Source organism: Heptranchias perlo, chromosome 21 (genome assembly GCF_035084215.1).
Source record: "Heptranchias perlo isolate sHepPer1 chromosome 21, sHepPer1.hap1, whole genome shotgun sequence".
NCBI classification, from domain to species: Eukaryota; Metazoa; Chordata; class Chondrichthyes; order Hexanchiformes; family Hexanchidae; genus Heptranchias; species Heptranchias perlo.
The window spans coordinates 5,911,790-5,927,251 of record NC_090345.1 but is presented as its reverse complement, the minus strand read 5'-3'; the positions used below and the strand labels follow the sequence as shown (position 1 = coordinate 5,927,251).

Genomic DNA, 15,462 nt, shown 5'->3' with positions numbered 1-15,462 from the left:
GAGCAAAGGTGGGGAGGGGGCCATGGACGGAGGGGGTGGGTGGTCGGGGGGGGGGGGGGGGGTGGGGAGGAGGGTTAATCTTCTGAGTGGGGACCCTTGCCTGTCCAGCAGCACGTGTGGGACCACCGCGAGCCCGCGACTCTGTGACAGACAGCGAGCTGGGTGAGGAATCACCCGCCATTTCTGCACATTCAGAAAATTACCCCCCCCCCCAACCCCGGGTAAAGCTTATCGCCCCCCATTACTGTACACGTGTTGATACTAAAGAGACTTTGACATTCTGATCCAATGTTTATCCACCAGTGAGGCTGCAACCAAGGGTCACAAGGCAAACAAGCGAATCAGAAACATAATCACTAACAAGTGCAAGTCTCCTGGACCTTGGGGGCTTTTGCCAGGGGTCAGAGGTCACCCGGGGCCCACAATCTGTAGTTTGGACACGCCACTCCTAACATAATTGATCATTGACAATCTTTAACTTTCAAAAGGGAATTGGATAAATACTTGAAGGGGATAAAATTTGCAGGGCTCTGGGGAGAAAGAGCAGGGGGGAGTGGGAATAATTGGATAGCTCTTTCAAAGAGCCGGCACAGGCACGATGGGCCGAGTGGCCTCCTTCTGTGCTGTACCATTCTACAATATTGCAGAACTCCATGTATTCAGCTAACTTATTCCTATTGATCGATCGGAATTACAATGGAAACCTGTTGGGTGCAAGAGAGGGAAGACTTTCCCCCCCCCCCCGAGCGCACAGGAAGGGCGAGGTGGGCCACGGGTTGGTGGGGAGCAACTTCGGGTGTGACCCACTTCCTGTCCGTCTCCCGGAACGTACCGAGCAATCTGGGGAGGGAGGGGCTAGTTCTCCAAACACCAACTGGGGAAGGAGGGAGATTGACCCAGGCCCCAACCGTGAAGGAAGCCCCCCCCCAACTCCATCTCAGGCCTAGTCAGCTGGTTCAGAGTGGCAGAGGCCAACGAGGGCAGAGATGGCCCTGAGAGGAGTTGCTGAGGCGGTGGAAGGGAAGACTAATGACGGGTAGAGGGAGAAAGATGCCGGTAATCCAATCTGAGCACGAGGACTGCAAAAATTTATACACGTGCAATTGAACTGAGAAAAAGCACCCAGCAAGGGAATAATAGTCTCCTTTCAAACCCTACTTGATTTGTATAAAACTAGAGTGAAGTATTGGTGGTTCCGGGTGACTGGGGTGCCAGTGGTTGTAACAATTTGAGGCAATGAATTGAGAAGATGACATGAGAAGGGTATCAGAATGGAATTACAGCATACGGTCTAAGTGTGGTTGGTCCTATCACTACCAATGTGCTAAAATGACCCAGTGACACACTGTAATACTTGCATGCAACAAGACTGCATCTACTATTGGTGAATCGGAGCACGGATAGGGGCTTCCATAAAAGAATGATCTGTGCGAGGAATTCGCCCTGACAGTACCAAGTCTGGTAGTTGTAGTTGACTACAACACGGTCAATGTTGTTTGCAATCGCAATTTATCAATGTCCAATGTCACCAACAAACGTTTCCTATTATCACATCGCAATGCATGTGGGCGTGGCCAGTGGTCACATAACATGTGGTATTGTGGCACTAGCTGGATTGAATGTAAATGGCCCCTGGGTGGTCCTGTCCTGTCCTGTCCAGTCCAGTCCGTTTCAGCCAGCTCAGGCTGGTTAGACGCAATGTTCCTGGCAATGCCAGATCTACAAGTCCTAAGTGAGATGCGCTTAAGGGGATGTCCAGCCCTAAGCAGGAGTCCTCGGTACAACGCTGCCCACAATTAAACACCAGTCAGTGGTTTCAGCCAAGTTCCTAACGGGCACCAGTTCATGGCACAAGACTGCCCATAAGTGGGCACTTTTTCAGGTCATCTAGCTCACTAGGAAAGGGTAACAGGGAACGTAAAGGGCAATGGAAGTATCAACGAGATTGGGGGGCCAGTCTCAATCTGGCTGCCTGTGGGCATCACTTCACACTACACAGCGTTCCCACAATTCAGGATCCCCTGGCATCTACCACCACAGTCTGAGTGCCCAACAAGTCCACGGACTTTCTTCACACTGATTTAGCATCCTTGTTTCCCTCCATGAGTAACACTGAGCTCGTGTGGCGGCCGTTTTCTGACATTGTCAGCAAACCTCCGCAGCTCAGGGTTATTGGGAGTAACAAGGCTCCTCCCTCCCAGGTGATTGGTCTCCGGTTTACTTTGTAAGAAGGAGCTTTCCCCGTGAAAGCAACAAAATGAAAAAAACGTAAACAGGTCATCAAACTTCGAGGCACAGAATCACTTCAGGTGATATCTCTGTAGGGCTAACAGTTCACGGTGTTGGGAGATATTATGGGCAGAAATTCATCTTGAGGAGGCAGCGCTATATAAGTGGTATCAAATCAGCCCCCTGTTATACAACCCACTCAACATTCAGGTACAATGGACTAAATATCAGGGGGGGAGCATATCGGGCAGGGAGCGTATCGTGGGGGAGGTGGGCGTATCGGAGGGTAGCGTATCAGTGGGGGAGTGAATCAGGCAGTGAGAGTATGGAGGGGGGTGGGCGTTTCGGGGAGGGGGAGCATATCATGGTGGGGAGCATACCGGGGGGGGGGGGGGGGAGCGTATCGGGGGGGGAGCGTATCGAGGGGGAGAGTATCGGGGGGGAGAATATCGGGGGGGAGAGTATCGGGGGAGAGTATCGGGGAGGAGAGTATCGGGGAGGAGAGTATCAGGGGGGGGGGAAGAGTATCGGGGGGGGGGAGAGTATCGGGGGGGAGTATCGGGGGAGAGTATCGGGGGGGGAGAGTATCGGGGGGGGGAGAGTATCGGGGGGGGGGAGAGTATCGGGGGGGGAGAGTATCGGGGGGGAGTATCGGGGGAGAGTATCGGGGGGGGAGAGTATCGGGGGGAGAGTATCGGGGAGGAGTATCGGGGGGGGGAGAGTATCGGGGGGAGAGTATCGGGGGGGGAGAGTATCGGGGGGAGAGTATCGGGGGAGAGTATCGGGGGGGAGAGTATCGGGGAGGGGAGAGTATCGGGGGGGAGTATCGGGGGAGAGTATCGGGGGGGGGGGGGGGGAGTATCGGGGGGGAGAGTATCGGGGGAGAGTATCGGGGGGGGAGAGTATCGGGGGGTGCGTATCGGGGGAGAGTATCGGGGGGGAGAGTATCGGGGGGGAGAGTATCGGGGAGGGGAGAGTATCGGGGGGGAGTATCGGGGGAGAGTATCGGGGGGGGGGGGGGGGGAGTATCGGGGGGGAGAGTATCGGGGGAGAGTATCGGGGGGGGAGAGTATCGGGGGGTGCGTATCGGGGGAGAGTATCGGGGGGGAGAGTATCGGGGGGGGGGAGAGTATCGGGGGGGAGAGTATCGGGGGAGAGTATCGGGGGGGAGAGTATCGGGGGGGGGAGAGTATCGGGGGGGAGAGTATCGGGGGGTGCGTATCGGGAGTTGCGTATTGGGCGGTCGATTCGACACCACCCGTTTAGCGCTGCCCCCCCCCCAAGACGGGTTTTTCCCTCACCCCATGTTTCGCACAACATTCAGCTCCTGTTACCACTCGTACAACCAACGGACCGGGGAAAATCGGAAAGAACCCCTCGATCAGATACCAGCCTGGAGCTCACTCCTGCGTATCTGTTTTTCTATATATAAACCATCTGAACCCCTCGATTACATTCAGCCAGTAACTGTAGTTGTAACTGTAGCTGTGTCTGTAATTGTATGAAGAATGTGATTATATTTTTGGGTAAGTAATTATTCATAATACCACGCTCTTCCCCCCAACCCCACCTCCCCACCGTGTCGCCTGACCCCCAAATACAGGACGACATTAATAAACTTGCAGAATGGGCGTGTGATTGGCAAATGAATTTCAATATAGACAAGTGTGAGGTGGTGCATTTTGGTAGGAAGAATAAGGAGACCACATACTGCTTGGATAATAAGAGTCTAAATGGGGTAGAGGAGCAGAGGGTTCTGGGGGTACAGATACACAAATCACTACAAGCAGCGACGCAGGTTAATAAGGCCATAAAAAAACAAACCAAGCACTGGGGTTCATTTCTAGAGGGATAGAATTGAAAAGCAGAGAAGTTATGTTAAACTTGTATAGAACCTTGGTTAGACCACACTTGAAGTATTGTGAATAGTTTTGGTTTCCATATTATAGAAAGGATATAGAGGCACTGGAGAAAGTACAAAAAAGATTTACTAGGATGATACCAGAACTGAGAGCTTATACCTATCAGGAAAGATTGAACAGGCTGGGACTCTTTTCTCTAGTAAAGAGAAGACTGAGGGGTGACCTGATCGAGGTCTTTAAGATTATGAAAGGGATTGATAGGGTAGACGTGGAGAAGATGTTTCCATTTGCAGGGGAGACCAGAACTAGAGACCATAAATATAAGATAGTCACTAATAAATCCAATAGGGAATTCAGGAGAAACTTCTTTACCCAGAGAGTGGTGAGAATGTGGAATTTGCTACCAAAAGGAGTAGTTGAGGAGAATAGCATAGATACATTTAAGGGGAAGCTAGATAAACACATGAGGGAGAAAGGAATAGAAGGATATGCTGATAGGGTGAGATGAAGGAGGGTGGAGGCCATCTCGTGTGGAGCATAAACACCAGCATGGACCTGTCGGGCCGAATGGCCTGTTTCTGTGCTGTACAATCTATGTAATTCTGTGTAACCCCAAACTACCCACCTTCTTACCATATCCCTCAACCCCCACCACCATATCCCCCAACCCCCACCTTCAATCCCTTCTCCCCCCAGAAACATTTCATTGTCTCCTGAACCCATTACACTGGTAGTTTAGTCCAAAACTCGGTTAAACTGTGTCAAAATCCTCTGTCCGACTCCCAACCTCCTAAATGTCAACCTGTGTCCCTTCAAGTATCCAAGCCTCTCACCACAGCACGTTACAGCTTTAATTGAGTATATATAGATATATAGATATATTTGCGTTTAAAAAAACAAGCGATGCTGAGCAAAATCCCAACCTGCTTCATAGCAAACTGGTAACACGTGTCTCGGCTTGTGCAGCTCAGACAGCAGCTGCTACACGCCACAGAGCTAGACTAGACTAGACAGGTAACAGGGCTGGCTGGGCTACTAAAGACCAGCTACAGAGCAAAGACAAGAGGCTTGAAAACAACTCCCACGTATCATGCACCTTCAAAATGCTGTAACAATTACACACTTTCCTTTGGGGGAGGGAGGGAGGGTTAGCGACCCTCCACACGCCCCCCCCCCAGAAAAAAAGTACTTGTCGGAATTTGATTTCCTAGAAGTATTTTAGGTACCCAACAAACCACTGCAAAAAAGACGACCAGTCTGTCTGTCTCTCTCCTCCTCCTTTCCAATGCAACCAGCCTTTTCTAACAGTGGCTTAATTCAGCTTGCTGAGAGGAGATTAATTCAGCTCCTGAAACCTCTGTGGAATGTTGTAGCCGATTGGGGTGGGGGCAAAGATTCCTTTCCCTTCTCATACATCACTTGGGGAGTGTCATTCAACAACCTTTAAAACTTTAAGTCTCAGAGGGCAGTGTGAGAGGGAGCGGGAGGGGAGGAGGTTTTTAATCGAATCCACAGACCGACATCTGAAATTCTCTCTCTCTCTCTCTCTCACACACACACACAGTGCTTCTCTTGCTTAAGGTCTGTAAAATAACTATTCCTGCTGGGACTCATCTTCAATTGAGGAAAAAAAAATATCACTTCGATTTTTTTTCCATTGTAGTAATCAGGTCTCCTCTGCAATCTTTCTGTTTCTTGACATTTGGCCATCTCCCAATCCCTTAGTTTTGAGGAACGAACAGTTCAACAAGGCTCCAGATCAGATGCTTTGGAAAAAATAATCTTTGGCCACATCACTGCATTTTTTTTTCGTGGTGGGGAGGAGGAGAAGGGGGTTGTTGGGCGCAGAAAAAAAATATAACTCGAGGTCTTAAGTGAGCAAATCCAATACAACACTGCCAATCCAGACAATCGAGCGTCTCCTGGATCAAGCCTAGATGATTGACTGCTCCCCACGGCACTTCTTGCAGGTACAGTAGACGGCCGAGATCAGGTAGAGCAGGGTGCACAAGCAGACGAAGACGGTGGCGCTGAGATAAACCTTATAAGGGCAGCGGTGGGTGTAGGTGGGCAGGTCGCAGTAACTCTTCTCTTTGGTCTTGTTGCTCATCAGGCAGGCGGCCACCAGGTAGAGCAAGACGGCCAGCCAGTCGTGCAGGGCGTTGGTCAAGGTCCAGCGGTCTCCTCCCAGCAGGGGCACCAGCTCGCTCTTGCCCAGCAGGGTGAGGAAGAAGAGGGCGAGGGTGGTGAGCCAGAAGAAGACGGCCACGAAGACCACGTAGTGCAAGGCTCCGTCGTACTTGCTGACCGCGATGATGACCCAGACCACGGTCCCCAAGATGATCTGCAGCACCCTCAGCACTCCAAGCAAACTCTTCAGGAAATGCTTCTGGACGGAGAGGGACGAGACCTTGGCTGACTGAGGAGCCATGATTGTTGGGGAGGAGGGAGGAGGGGGGGGGGGGGGAGAGGGAGGATTTTTAAAAATACGATTTTAGATGGAAGGAGAGGAGGAGACACTGAGCTCAGGCAGAGAGGACTTCGTGATTCCGCTTCCTGTCAATCGCGCTCTCCTCCCTCTGACCGAACAAAAACTCAACTTCAACTAAACTCGTGCAAACTTGATTTTCTTTCTAAACTGTGATTTTCTTTCTAAACTGTTATTTTCTTTCTAATCTTTTTTTATCTTTCTAAACAGTTATTTTCTCTCTAAACTTGTATTTTCTTTCTGAACTGTTATTTTCTTTCTAATCTTTTTTTATCTTTCTAAACAGTTATTTTCTTTCTAAACTTGTATTTTCTTTCTTAACTGTTATTTTCTCTAAACTTTTTTTTATCTTTCTAAACTTGTATTTTCTTTCTAAACAGTTATTTTCTTTCTAAACTTGTATTTTCTTTCTTAACTGTTATTTTCTCTAAACTTTTTTTTATCTTTCTAAACTTTTATTTTCTTTCTAAACTGTTATTTTTTTCTAAACTGTTATTTTTCTTTCTAAGCTTTTTTATCTTTCTAAACTTTTTTCTTTCTAAGCTTTCATTTTCTTTCTAAACATTTATTTTTCTTTCTAAACTTTTTTTATTCCTAATCGTTTTCCTTTCTAAACTTTTATTTTCTTTCTAAACTTTTATTTTCTTTCCAAACTATTTTTTATCTTTCCAATCTTTTATTTTCTTTCTAAACATATTTCATCTTTCTAAACATGTTTTATCTTTCCAAACTTTTTTATCTTTCCAAACTTTTTTATCTTTCCAAACTTTTTTATCTTTCCAAACTTTTCTTTCCAAACTTTTTTTTTCTTTCTAAACTTTTATTCGTTTTAAAATGACAACTTTCATTTTGTCGCGGAGGGAGCGGTCCCTTCGGAATGCTGAAAGGGGAGGGGAAGATGTGTTTGGTGGTGGGATCACGCTGGAGGTGGCGGAAATGACGGAGGATGATACGTTGAATGTGGAGGCTGGTGAGGTGGAAGGTGAGGACAAGGGGGACCCTACTGTGGTTCTAGGGGGGAAGGGAAGGGATGGGGGCAGAAGTGCAGGAAATAGGCCGGACACGGTCGACAGCTCTATCAACTACAGTGGAGGGGAATCCTCGATTGAGGAAAAAGGAAGACATATCGGAAGCACTGGTGTGGAAGGTGGTATCGTCAGAACAGATGCGACGGAGAAGGAGAAACTGGGAGAAGGGAATAGAGTCCTTACAGGAAGCGGAGTGGGAGGAAGTGTAATCATGGTGGCTGTGGGAGTCGGTGGGGTTATAATAGATACTGGTTGACAGCCTCTCCCCAGAAATGGAGATAGAGAAGTCGAGGAAGGGAAGGGAAGAGTCTGTGATGGACCATGTGAAGGCGAGGGAAGGGTGGAAATTGGAAGCAAAGTTGATGAAATTTTCTAGTTTGAGGCAACCCTGAATGATCAGTCCTCAGCAAAGGCCTTAGCTTCATCCCCTTATGTCCCCACCTCAATGAATTTCGAGCTTGACACGATGCTGAGCTCTTCTTCCATCGCCTCCGCCTCCACGCCCACTTCTTTGGCCAGGAGTCTTCCCCCCCCCCCTCCCACACAGCGGACCCTTTCTCCCGTCTTCACAATTTTGGTTCCACCTGGACCCCTCCCTCTGGCCTCTTACCCACTCTTGATCTTTTCATTGCGTCCCCTCCCTCACCTCTTTTTCCGGTACATTGATTACTGTACCAGTGCCATTTCCTGCTCGCGCCCCGAACTGGAAAATTTCATCAACTTTGCTTCCAATTTCCACCCTTCCCTCGCCTTCACATGGTCCATCTCAGACTCTTCCCTCTAAACATGCACACGGTTTTAAAAAAATCCACATTTCTCCAAGTAAAAGATTAAAAATTTGTTTCCAATTCTATCCAAAGTAACAAATTAAAACTATTTTCCCAATTTGCTCCAAATAAAAGATTAAAAATTTGTTTTCAATTTTCTCCAAAGGGGAAGATTAATACATTTTATTTTTTCTAACTTTCTCTAAAGTAGAAGATATAAAAATACTTTTTTTTCCCATCTCAGGAAGTCTTGGGGAGGGGTTGATGACACTAATCACAATTTACCCTCCATGCTACCAGAAGCCTTTGATAACGTCCCACACAAGAGGTTAGTGTGCAAAGTTAAAGCACATGGGATTGGGGGGAATATACTGGCATGGATTGAAATTTGGTTAACAGACAGGAAACAGAGAGTAGGAATAAATGGGCCTTTTTCGGAGTGGCAGGCGGTGACTAGTGGGGTACCGCAGGGATCAGGGCCCCAGTTATTCACAATACATATCAATGATTTGGATGAGGGAACCAAATGTAACATTTCCAAGTTTGCTGATGACACAAAACTAGATGGGATCGTGAGTTGTGAAGAGGATGCAAAGAGACTTCAAGGCGATTTAAACAAGTTGAGTGAGTGGGCAAATACATATTTTTATTAATCGTTCATGGGATGTGGGCTTCGCTGGTGAGGCCAGCATTTATTGGACATCCCTAATTGCCCTTGAGAAGGTGGTGGTGAGCCGCCTTCTTGAACCGCTGCAGTCCGTGTGGTGAAGGTTCTCCCACAGTGCTGTTAGGAAGGGAGTTACAGGATTTTGACCCAGTGACGATGAAGGAACTGCAATATATTTCCAAGTCGGGATGATGTGTGACTTGGAGGGGAACGTGCAGGTGGTGTTGTTCCCATGTACCTGCTGCTCTTGTCCTTCTAGGTGGTAGAGGTCGTGGGTTTGGGAGGTGCTGTCGAAGAAGCTTTGGCGAGTTGCTGCAGTGCATCCTGTGGATGGTGCACACTGCAGCCACAGTGCGCCGGTGGTGAAGGGAGTGAATGTTTAGGGTGGTGGATGGGGTGCCAGTCAAGCGGGCTGCTTTGTCCTGGATGGTGTCGAGCTTCTTGAGTATTGTTGGAGCTGCACTCATCCAGGCAAGTGGAGAGTATTCCATCACACTCCTGACTTGTGCCTTGTAGATGGTGGCAAGGCTTTGGGGAGTCAGGAGGTGAGTCACTCGCCGCAGAATACCCAGCCTCTGACCTGCTTTTGTAGCCACAGTATTTATGCGGCTGGTCCAGTTAAGTTTCTGGTCAATGGTGACCCCCAGGATGTTGATGGTGGGGGATTCGGCGATGGTAATGCCGTTGAATGTCAAGGGGAGGTGGTTAGACTCTCTCTTGTTGGAGATAGTCATTGCCTGGCACTTGTCTGGCGCGAATGTTACTTGCCACTTATCAGCCCAAGCCTGGATGTTGTCCAGGTCTTGCTCCATGCGGGCACAGACTGCTTCATTATCTGAGGGGTTGCGAATGGAACTGAACACTGTGCAATCATCAGCGAACATCCCCATTTCTGACCTTATGATAGAGGGAAGGTCATTGATGAAGCAGCTGAAGATGGTTGGGCCGAGGACACTGCCCTGAGGAACTCCTGCAGCAGTGTCCTGGGGCTGAGATGATTGGCCTCCAACAACCACTACCATCTTTCTTTGTGCTAGGTATGACTCCAGCCACTGGAGAGTTTTCCCCCTGATTCCCATTGACTTCAATTTTACTAGGGCTCCTTGGTGCCACACTCGGTCAAATGCTGCCTTGATGTCAAGGGCAGTCACTCTCACCTCACCTCTGGAATTCAGCTCTTTTGTCCATGTTTGGACCAAGGCTGTAATGAGGTCTGGAGCCGAGTGGTCCTGGCGGAACCCAAACTGAGCATCGGTGAGCAGGTTATTGGTGAGTAAGTGCTGCTTGATAGCACTGTCGACGACACCTTCCATCACTTTGCTGATGATTGAGAGTAGACTGATGGGGCAGTAATTGGCCGGATTGGACTTGTCCTGCTTTTTGTGGACAGGACATACCTGGGCAATTTTCCACATTGTTGGGTAGGTGCCAGTTTTGTAGCTGTACTGGAACAGCTTGGCTAGAGGCGCAGCTAGTTCTGGGGCACAAGTCTTCAGCACCACAGCCGGGATGTTACAGCACCATAGCCTTTGCTGTATCCAGTGCACTCAGCTGTTTCTTGATATCACGTGGAGTGAATCGAATTGGCTGAAGACTGGCTTCTGTGATGGTGGGGATATCGGGAGGAGGCTGAGATGGATCATCCACTCGGCACTTTTGGCTGAAGATGGTTGCAAACGCTTCAGCCTTGTCTTTTGCACTCACGTGCTGGACTCCGCCATCATTGAGAATGGGGATGTTTGCAGAGCCTCCTCCTCCCGTTAGTTGTTTAATTGTCCACCACCATTCACGACTGGATGTGGCAGGACTGCAGAGCTTTGATCTGATCCAATGGTTGTGGAATCGCTTAGCTTTGTCTATAGCATGTTGCTTCTGCTGTTTAGCATGCATGTAGTCCTGAGTTGTAGCTTCACCAGGTTGGCACCTCATTTTTCGGTACGCCTGGTGCTGCTCCTGGCATGCTCTTCTACACTCCTCATTGAACCAGGGCTTATCCCCTGGCTTGTTGATAATGGTAGAGTGAGGAATATGCCGGGCCATGAGGTTACAGGTTGTGCTGGAATACAATTCTGCTGCTGCTGATGGCCCACAGCGCCTCATGGATGCCCAGTTTTGAGCTGCCAGGTCTGTTCTGAATCTATCCTATTTAGCACAGTGATAGTGCCACACAATACGTTGGATGGTGTCCTCAGTGCAAAGACAGGACTTTGTCTCCACAAGGACTGTGCGGTGGTCACTCCTACCAATACTGTCATGGACAGATGCATTTGCGACAGGTAGATTGGTGAGGACGAGGTCAAGTAAGTTTTTCCCTTGGTCAGTAGTGGTGCTACCGAGCCACTCTTGGTGATGGACATTGAAGTCCCCCACCCAGAGTACATTCTGTGCCCTTGCTACCCTCAGTGCTTCCTCCAAGTGGTGTTCAACATGGAGGAGGACTGATTCGTCAGCTGAGGGAGGGCGGTAGGTGGTAATCAGCAGGAGGTTTCCTTGCCCATGTTTGACCTGATGACCTCCTGACTGTATATCACTGTACCGCCACCTCTGGTGGGTCTGTCCTGCCGGTGGGACAGGACATAGTCAGGGATGGTGATGGAAGAGTCTGGGACATTGGCTGAAAGGTATGATTCTGTGAGTATGGCTACATCAGGCTGTTGCTTGACCAGTCTGTGGGACAACTCTCCCAATTTTGGCACAAGTCCCCAGATGTTAGTGAGGAGGACTTTGCAGGGTCGACTGGGCTTGGTTTTCCTTTGTCATGTCCGGTGCCTAGTGGTCCGATGCCAGGTGGCAGATACATGGCAGATGCAGTATAATGTGGATAAATGTGAAGTTATCCACTTCGGAAGGAAAAACAGAAAGGCAGAGTATTATTTAAATGGTGATTGATTGGGGAATGTTGACATACAAAGGGACCTGGATGTCCTTGTACACCAGTCACTGAAAGCAAACATGCAGGTGCAGCAAGCAGTTAGGAAGGCAAATAGTATGTTGGCCTTCATTGCAAGAGGATTTAAATATAGGAGCAAGGATGTCTTACTGCAGTTATACAGGGCCTTCGTGAGACCACACCTGGAGTATTGTGTGCCGTTTTGGTCTCCGTACCTAAGAAAGGATATACTTGCCATAGAGGGAGTGCAGCGAAGGTTCACCAGACAGATCCCTGGGATGGCAGGACTGTCGTATGAGGAGAGATTGGGTCGACTCGGCCTGTATTCACTCGAGTTTAGAAGACACTCGAGTTTAGAAGAATGAGAGGGGATCTCATTGAAACAGATAAAATTCTGACAGGGCTAGACAGACTGGATGCAGGGAGGATGTTTCCCCTGGCTGGGGGGGGGGGTCCAGAACAAGGGATCACAGTCTCAGGATACGGGGTAGGACATTTAGGACAGAGATGAGGAGAAATTTCTTCACTCAGAGGGTGGTGAACCTGTGGAATTCTCTACCACAGAAGGCTGTGGAGGCCAAGTCACTGAATATATTTAAGAAGGAGCTAGATCGATTTCTAGATGCCAAAGGTATCAAGGGTTATGGGGAGAGAGCGGGAATATGGTATTGAGATGGAGGACCAGCCATGATCATATTGAATGGCGGAGCAGGCTCGAAGGGCCGAATGGCCTACTCCTGCTCCTATTTTCTATGTTTCTATGTTTACCACATTGCCAAGTCTTGCAAACATCCCCCACCCCAGTACTCACCCCCGACTCCGCACAGCCATTCAGCTGGGCCCCAACTTCAAAAATGTAAATCATTGTTAAAAAAATATATATTTCTTGGTTTAGATTTTTAAAAGCCTCACCCCATAACAGCTCAGTCTCCAAGAAGCGTCCATCCTAGGAATCTGACTGATCCTCGGCCGCAGCCCCCCCAAATATTTCTAGGCCCCCCCCCAAATATTTCCATGCCTCCCCCCCCCACCCCAAATAACTTCCAGGCCTCTTCACCCCCAAAACCTCCCCCACCCCAAATAATTTCCAGGCCTCCCCCCCAAATATTTCCAGGCCTCACCACCCCCCCCCACTCAAATATTTCCAGGCCTTCACCCCAATATGCTCCTTTGCCCCAACCCCCCGCCCCCTCCCCCCAAATGTTCCCAGGCCCAGCCTTGAGTGCTTCTCTCCCAGGCTGCCTGGTGCTAGCCCTCCACTCCCCAAACTCCCAGCAGACCCCTCTTAGTCCCCCAGCCAGCCATCTCCTCCCAGCCATAGACCCTCCATGCTGTCTCCCCGCCTGGGGCGCCCTCCTCCCCATCCCCATTCCCCCCCCCACCCCCCACCCCCCACCCCCCGGCTTCCTGCACTCCTCCCTGGCCTCAGGTCCCTCCCAGCTCCCTCGGCCCCGAGTTTCTCTCACCCCATGCCTATTGCAGCGGGTGCACGAAGAGTCACTGATGCCACCTCATCGTTGTGAGCGTCCTCACTGGGACCGATGGACTCATTAGGATGGGGATAGTCACCAGCCCACCTCATCGTTGTGAGCGTCCTCACTGGGAACGATGGACTCATTAGGATGGGGATAGTCACCAGCCCACCTCATCGTTGTGAGCGTCCTCACTGGGACCGATGGACTCATTAGGATGGGGATAGTCACCAGCCCACCTCCTGCCTCTGGCAAATTGTCTCCCAACATTCCGGCCGAAGATTTTACACGCAGAGCTGCTGGGTAGTGTTGGAGGTGGGACTAAGAAAAGCCACCCAGAATAGTGAATGGACAACCTCCCAGGCTGTAATTTGACTGGAGTGGGGTTTGATTTATTGCTCAGCCTGGTATCTGAAACATGCAGAAACTGGCCACCCTACTTAAGAGTCTCCAAACCAGGCTACCAAGAAATCCAAATGGGTAGAATTCATAGAATCACACAGCACAGAAGCAGGCCCTTCAGCCCGTCGTGTCTGTGCCGGCTCTTTGAAAGAGTTTTCCAATTAGTCCCACTCCTCCCTGTTCTTTCCCCGTAGCCCTGCAAAGTTTTCCCCTTCAAGTATTTATCCAATTCCCTTTTTGAAATTTACTATTGAATCTGCTCCCACCGCCCTTTCAGGCAGCGCATTCCAGATCAGAACAACTCGTTGCGTTAAAAAAATTCTCCTCATCTCCCCCTCTGGCCCTTTTGCCAATTACCTTAAATCCGTGTCCTCTGGTTACTGACCCGCCTAAGCCAGTGGAAATAGTCTCTCCTTGTTTACTCTATCAAAACCCTTCATGATTTTGAACAGCTCGATCAAATCTCCCCTTAACCTCTCTGCTCTAAGGAGAACAATCCCAGCTTCTCCAGTCATCCCACGTAACTCAAGTCCTTCATCCCTGGTATCATTCTACAAAAGCCTTCATAAGTTGCTGCTCACCCGATACAGAGTGCACACTCTCTCCTAAAGGGGCAACATCCCACCTGCCCAAGTTTTTTTTTATTCGTTCATGGGATGCGGACGTCGCTGGCAAGGCCGGCATTTATTGCCCATCCCTAATTGCCCTTGAGAAGGTGGTGGTGAGCCGCCTTCTTGAACCGATGCAGTCCGTGTGGTGAAGGTTCTCCCACAGTGCTGTTAAGTAGGGAGTTCCAGGATTTTGACCCAGCGACGATGAAGGAACGGCGATATATTTCCAAGTCGGGATGGTGTGTGGCTTGGAGGGGAACGTGCAGGTGGTGTTGTTCCCATGTGCCTGCTGCCCTTGTCCTTCTTGGTGGTAGAGGTCCTGGATTTGGGAGGTGCTGTCGAAGAAGCCTTGGCGAGTTGCTTCAGTGCATCCTGTAGTCCAGAGAGCTTAAGCACAGGTTAAGGCTTTGGAAGTCCAAAGGGGTCATCTGGAATCAACCAGCTAATATAGCACAGCCTACCAGCACAGAGCATTGAGAATTTCCTGCTGTTCAGCTAGGGTCGCCAATAGGGCATTTGGTTACAGTCTTATCTGGAGCCAAGTGAGAAGGATTCGGGTCCCCAGTGACAGGTCACACCCTCCATGTCCGATGAACAACAGTTCTGGTCTCCATATTATAAAAAGGATATAGAAGCACTGGAGAAAGTGCAAAAAAGATTCACCAGGATGGTACCAGAACTGAGAGGTTATAACGATCAGGAAATATTGAACAGGCTGGGGCTCTTTTTTCTAGAAAAGAGAAGACTGAGGGGGTGACCTGATAGAGGTCTTTAAGATTATAAAAGTGTTTGATAGGGTAGACATAGATAAGATGTTGCCACTTGCGGGGGACACCAGAACTAGGGGCCATAAATATAAGAGAATCACTAATAAATTCAAATAGGGAATTCAGGAGAAACTTCTTTACCCGGAGAGTGGTGAGAATGTGGAACTCGCTACCACAAGGAGTAGTTGAGGTGAATAGCATAGATGCCTTTTAAGGAGAGGCTAGATAAACACGTGAAGGAGAAAGGAATAGAACGATATGCTGATAGGGTTAGATGAA

The 15,462-nt window shown here is 49.2% G+C and overlaps 1 protein-coding gene across 1 annotated transcript; it reads right to left on the bottom strand.

Moving 5' to 3' along the window:
- Positions 1–4,928: 4,928 nt before the first annotated feature.
- On the bottom strand, positions 4,929–6,635 carry marveld1 (MARVEL domain containing 1). The gene has a single exon (XM_068002690.1). It carries the CDS (start codon positions 6,520–6,522, stop codon positions 6,025–6,027), a length of 498 nt encoding a protein of 165 aa, XP_067858791.1. The 5' UTR covers positions 6,523–6,635; the 3' UTR covers positions 4,929–6,024.
- Between the last annotated feature and the right edge of the window lie 8,827 nt (positions 6,636–15,462).

Coding starts and splice junctions, on each gene's coding strand:
- marveld1 (XM_068002690.1), bottom strand. CDS start 6,522: ATGGCTCCTCAGTCAGCCAAGGTCTCGTCCCTCTCCGTCCAGAAGCAT.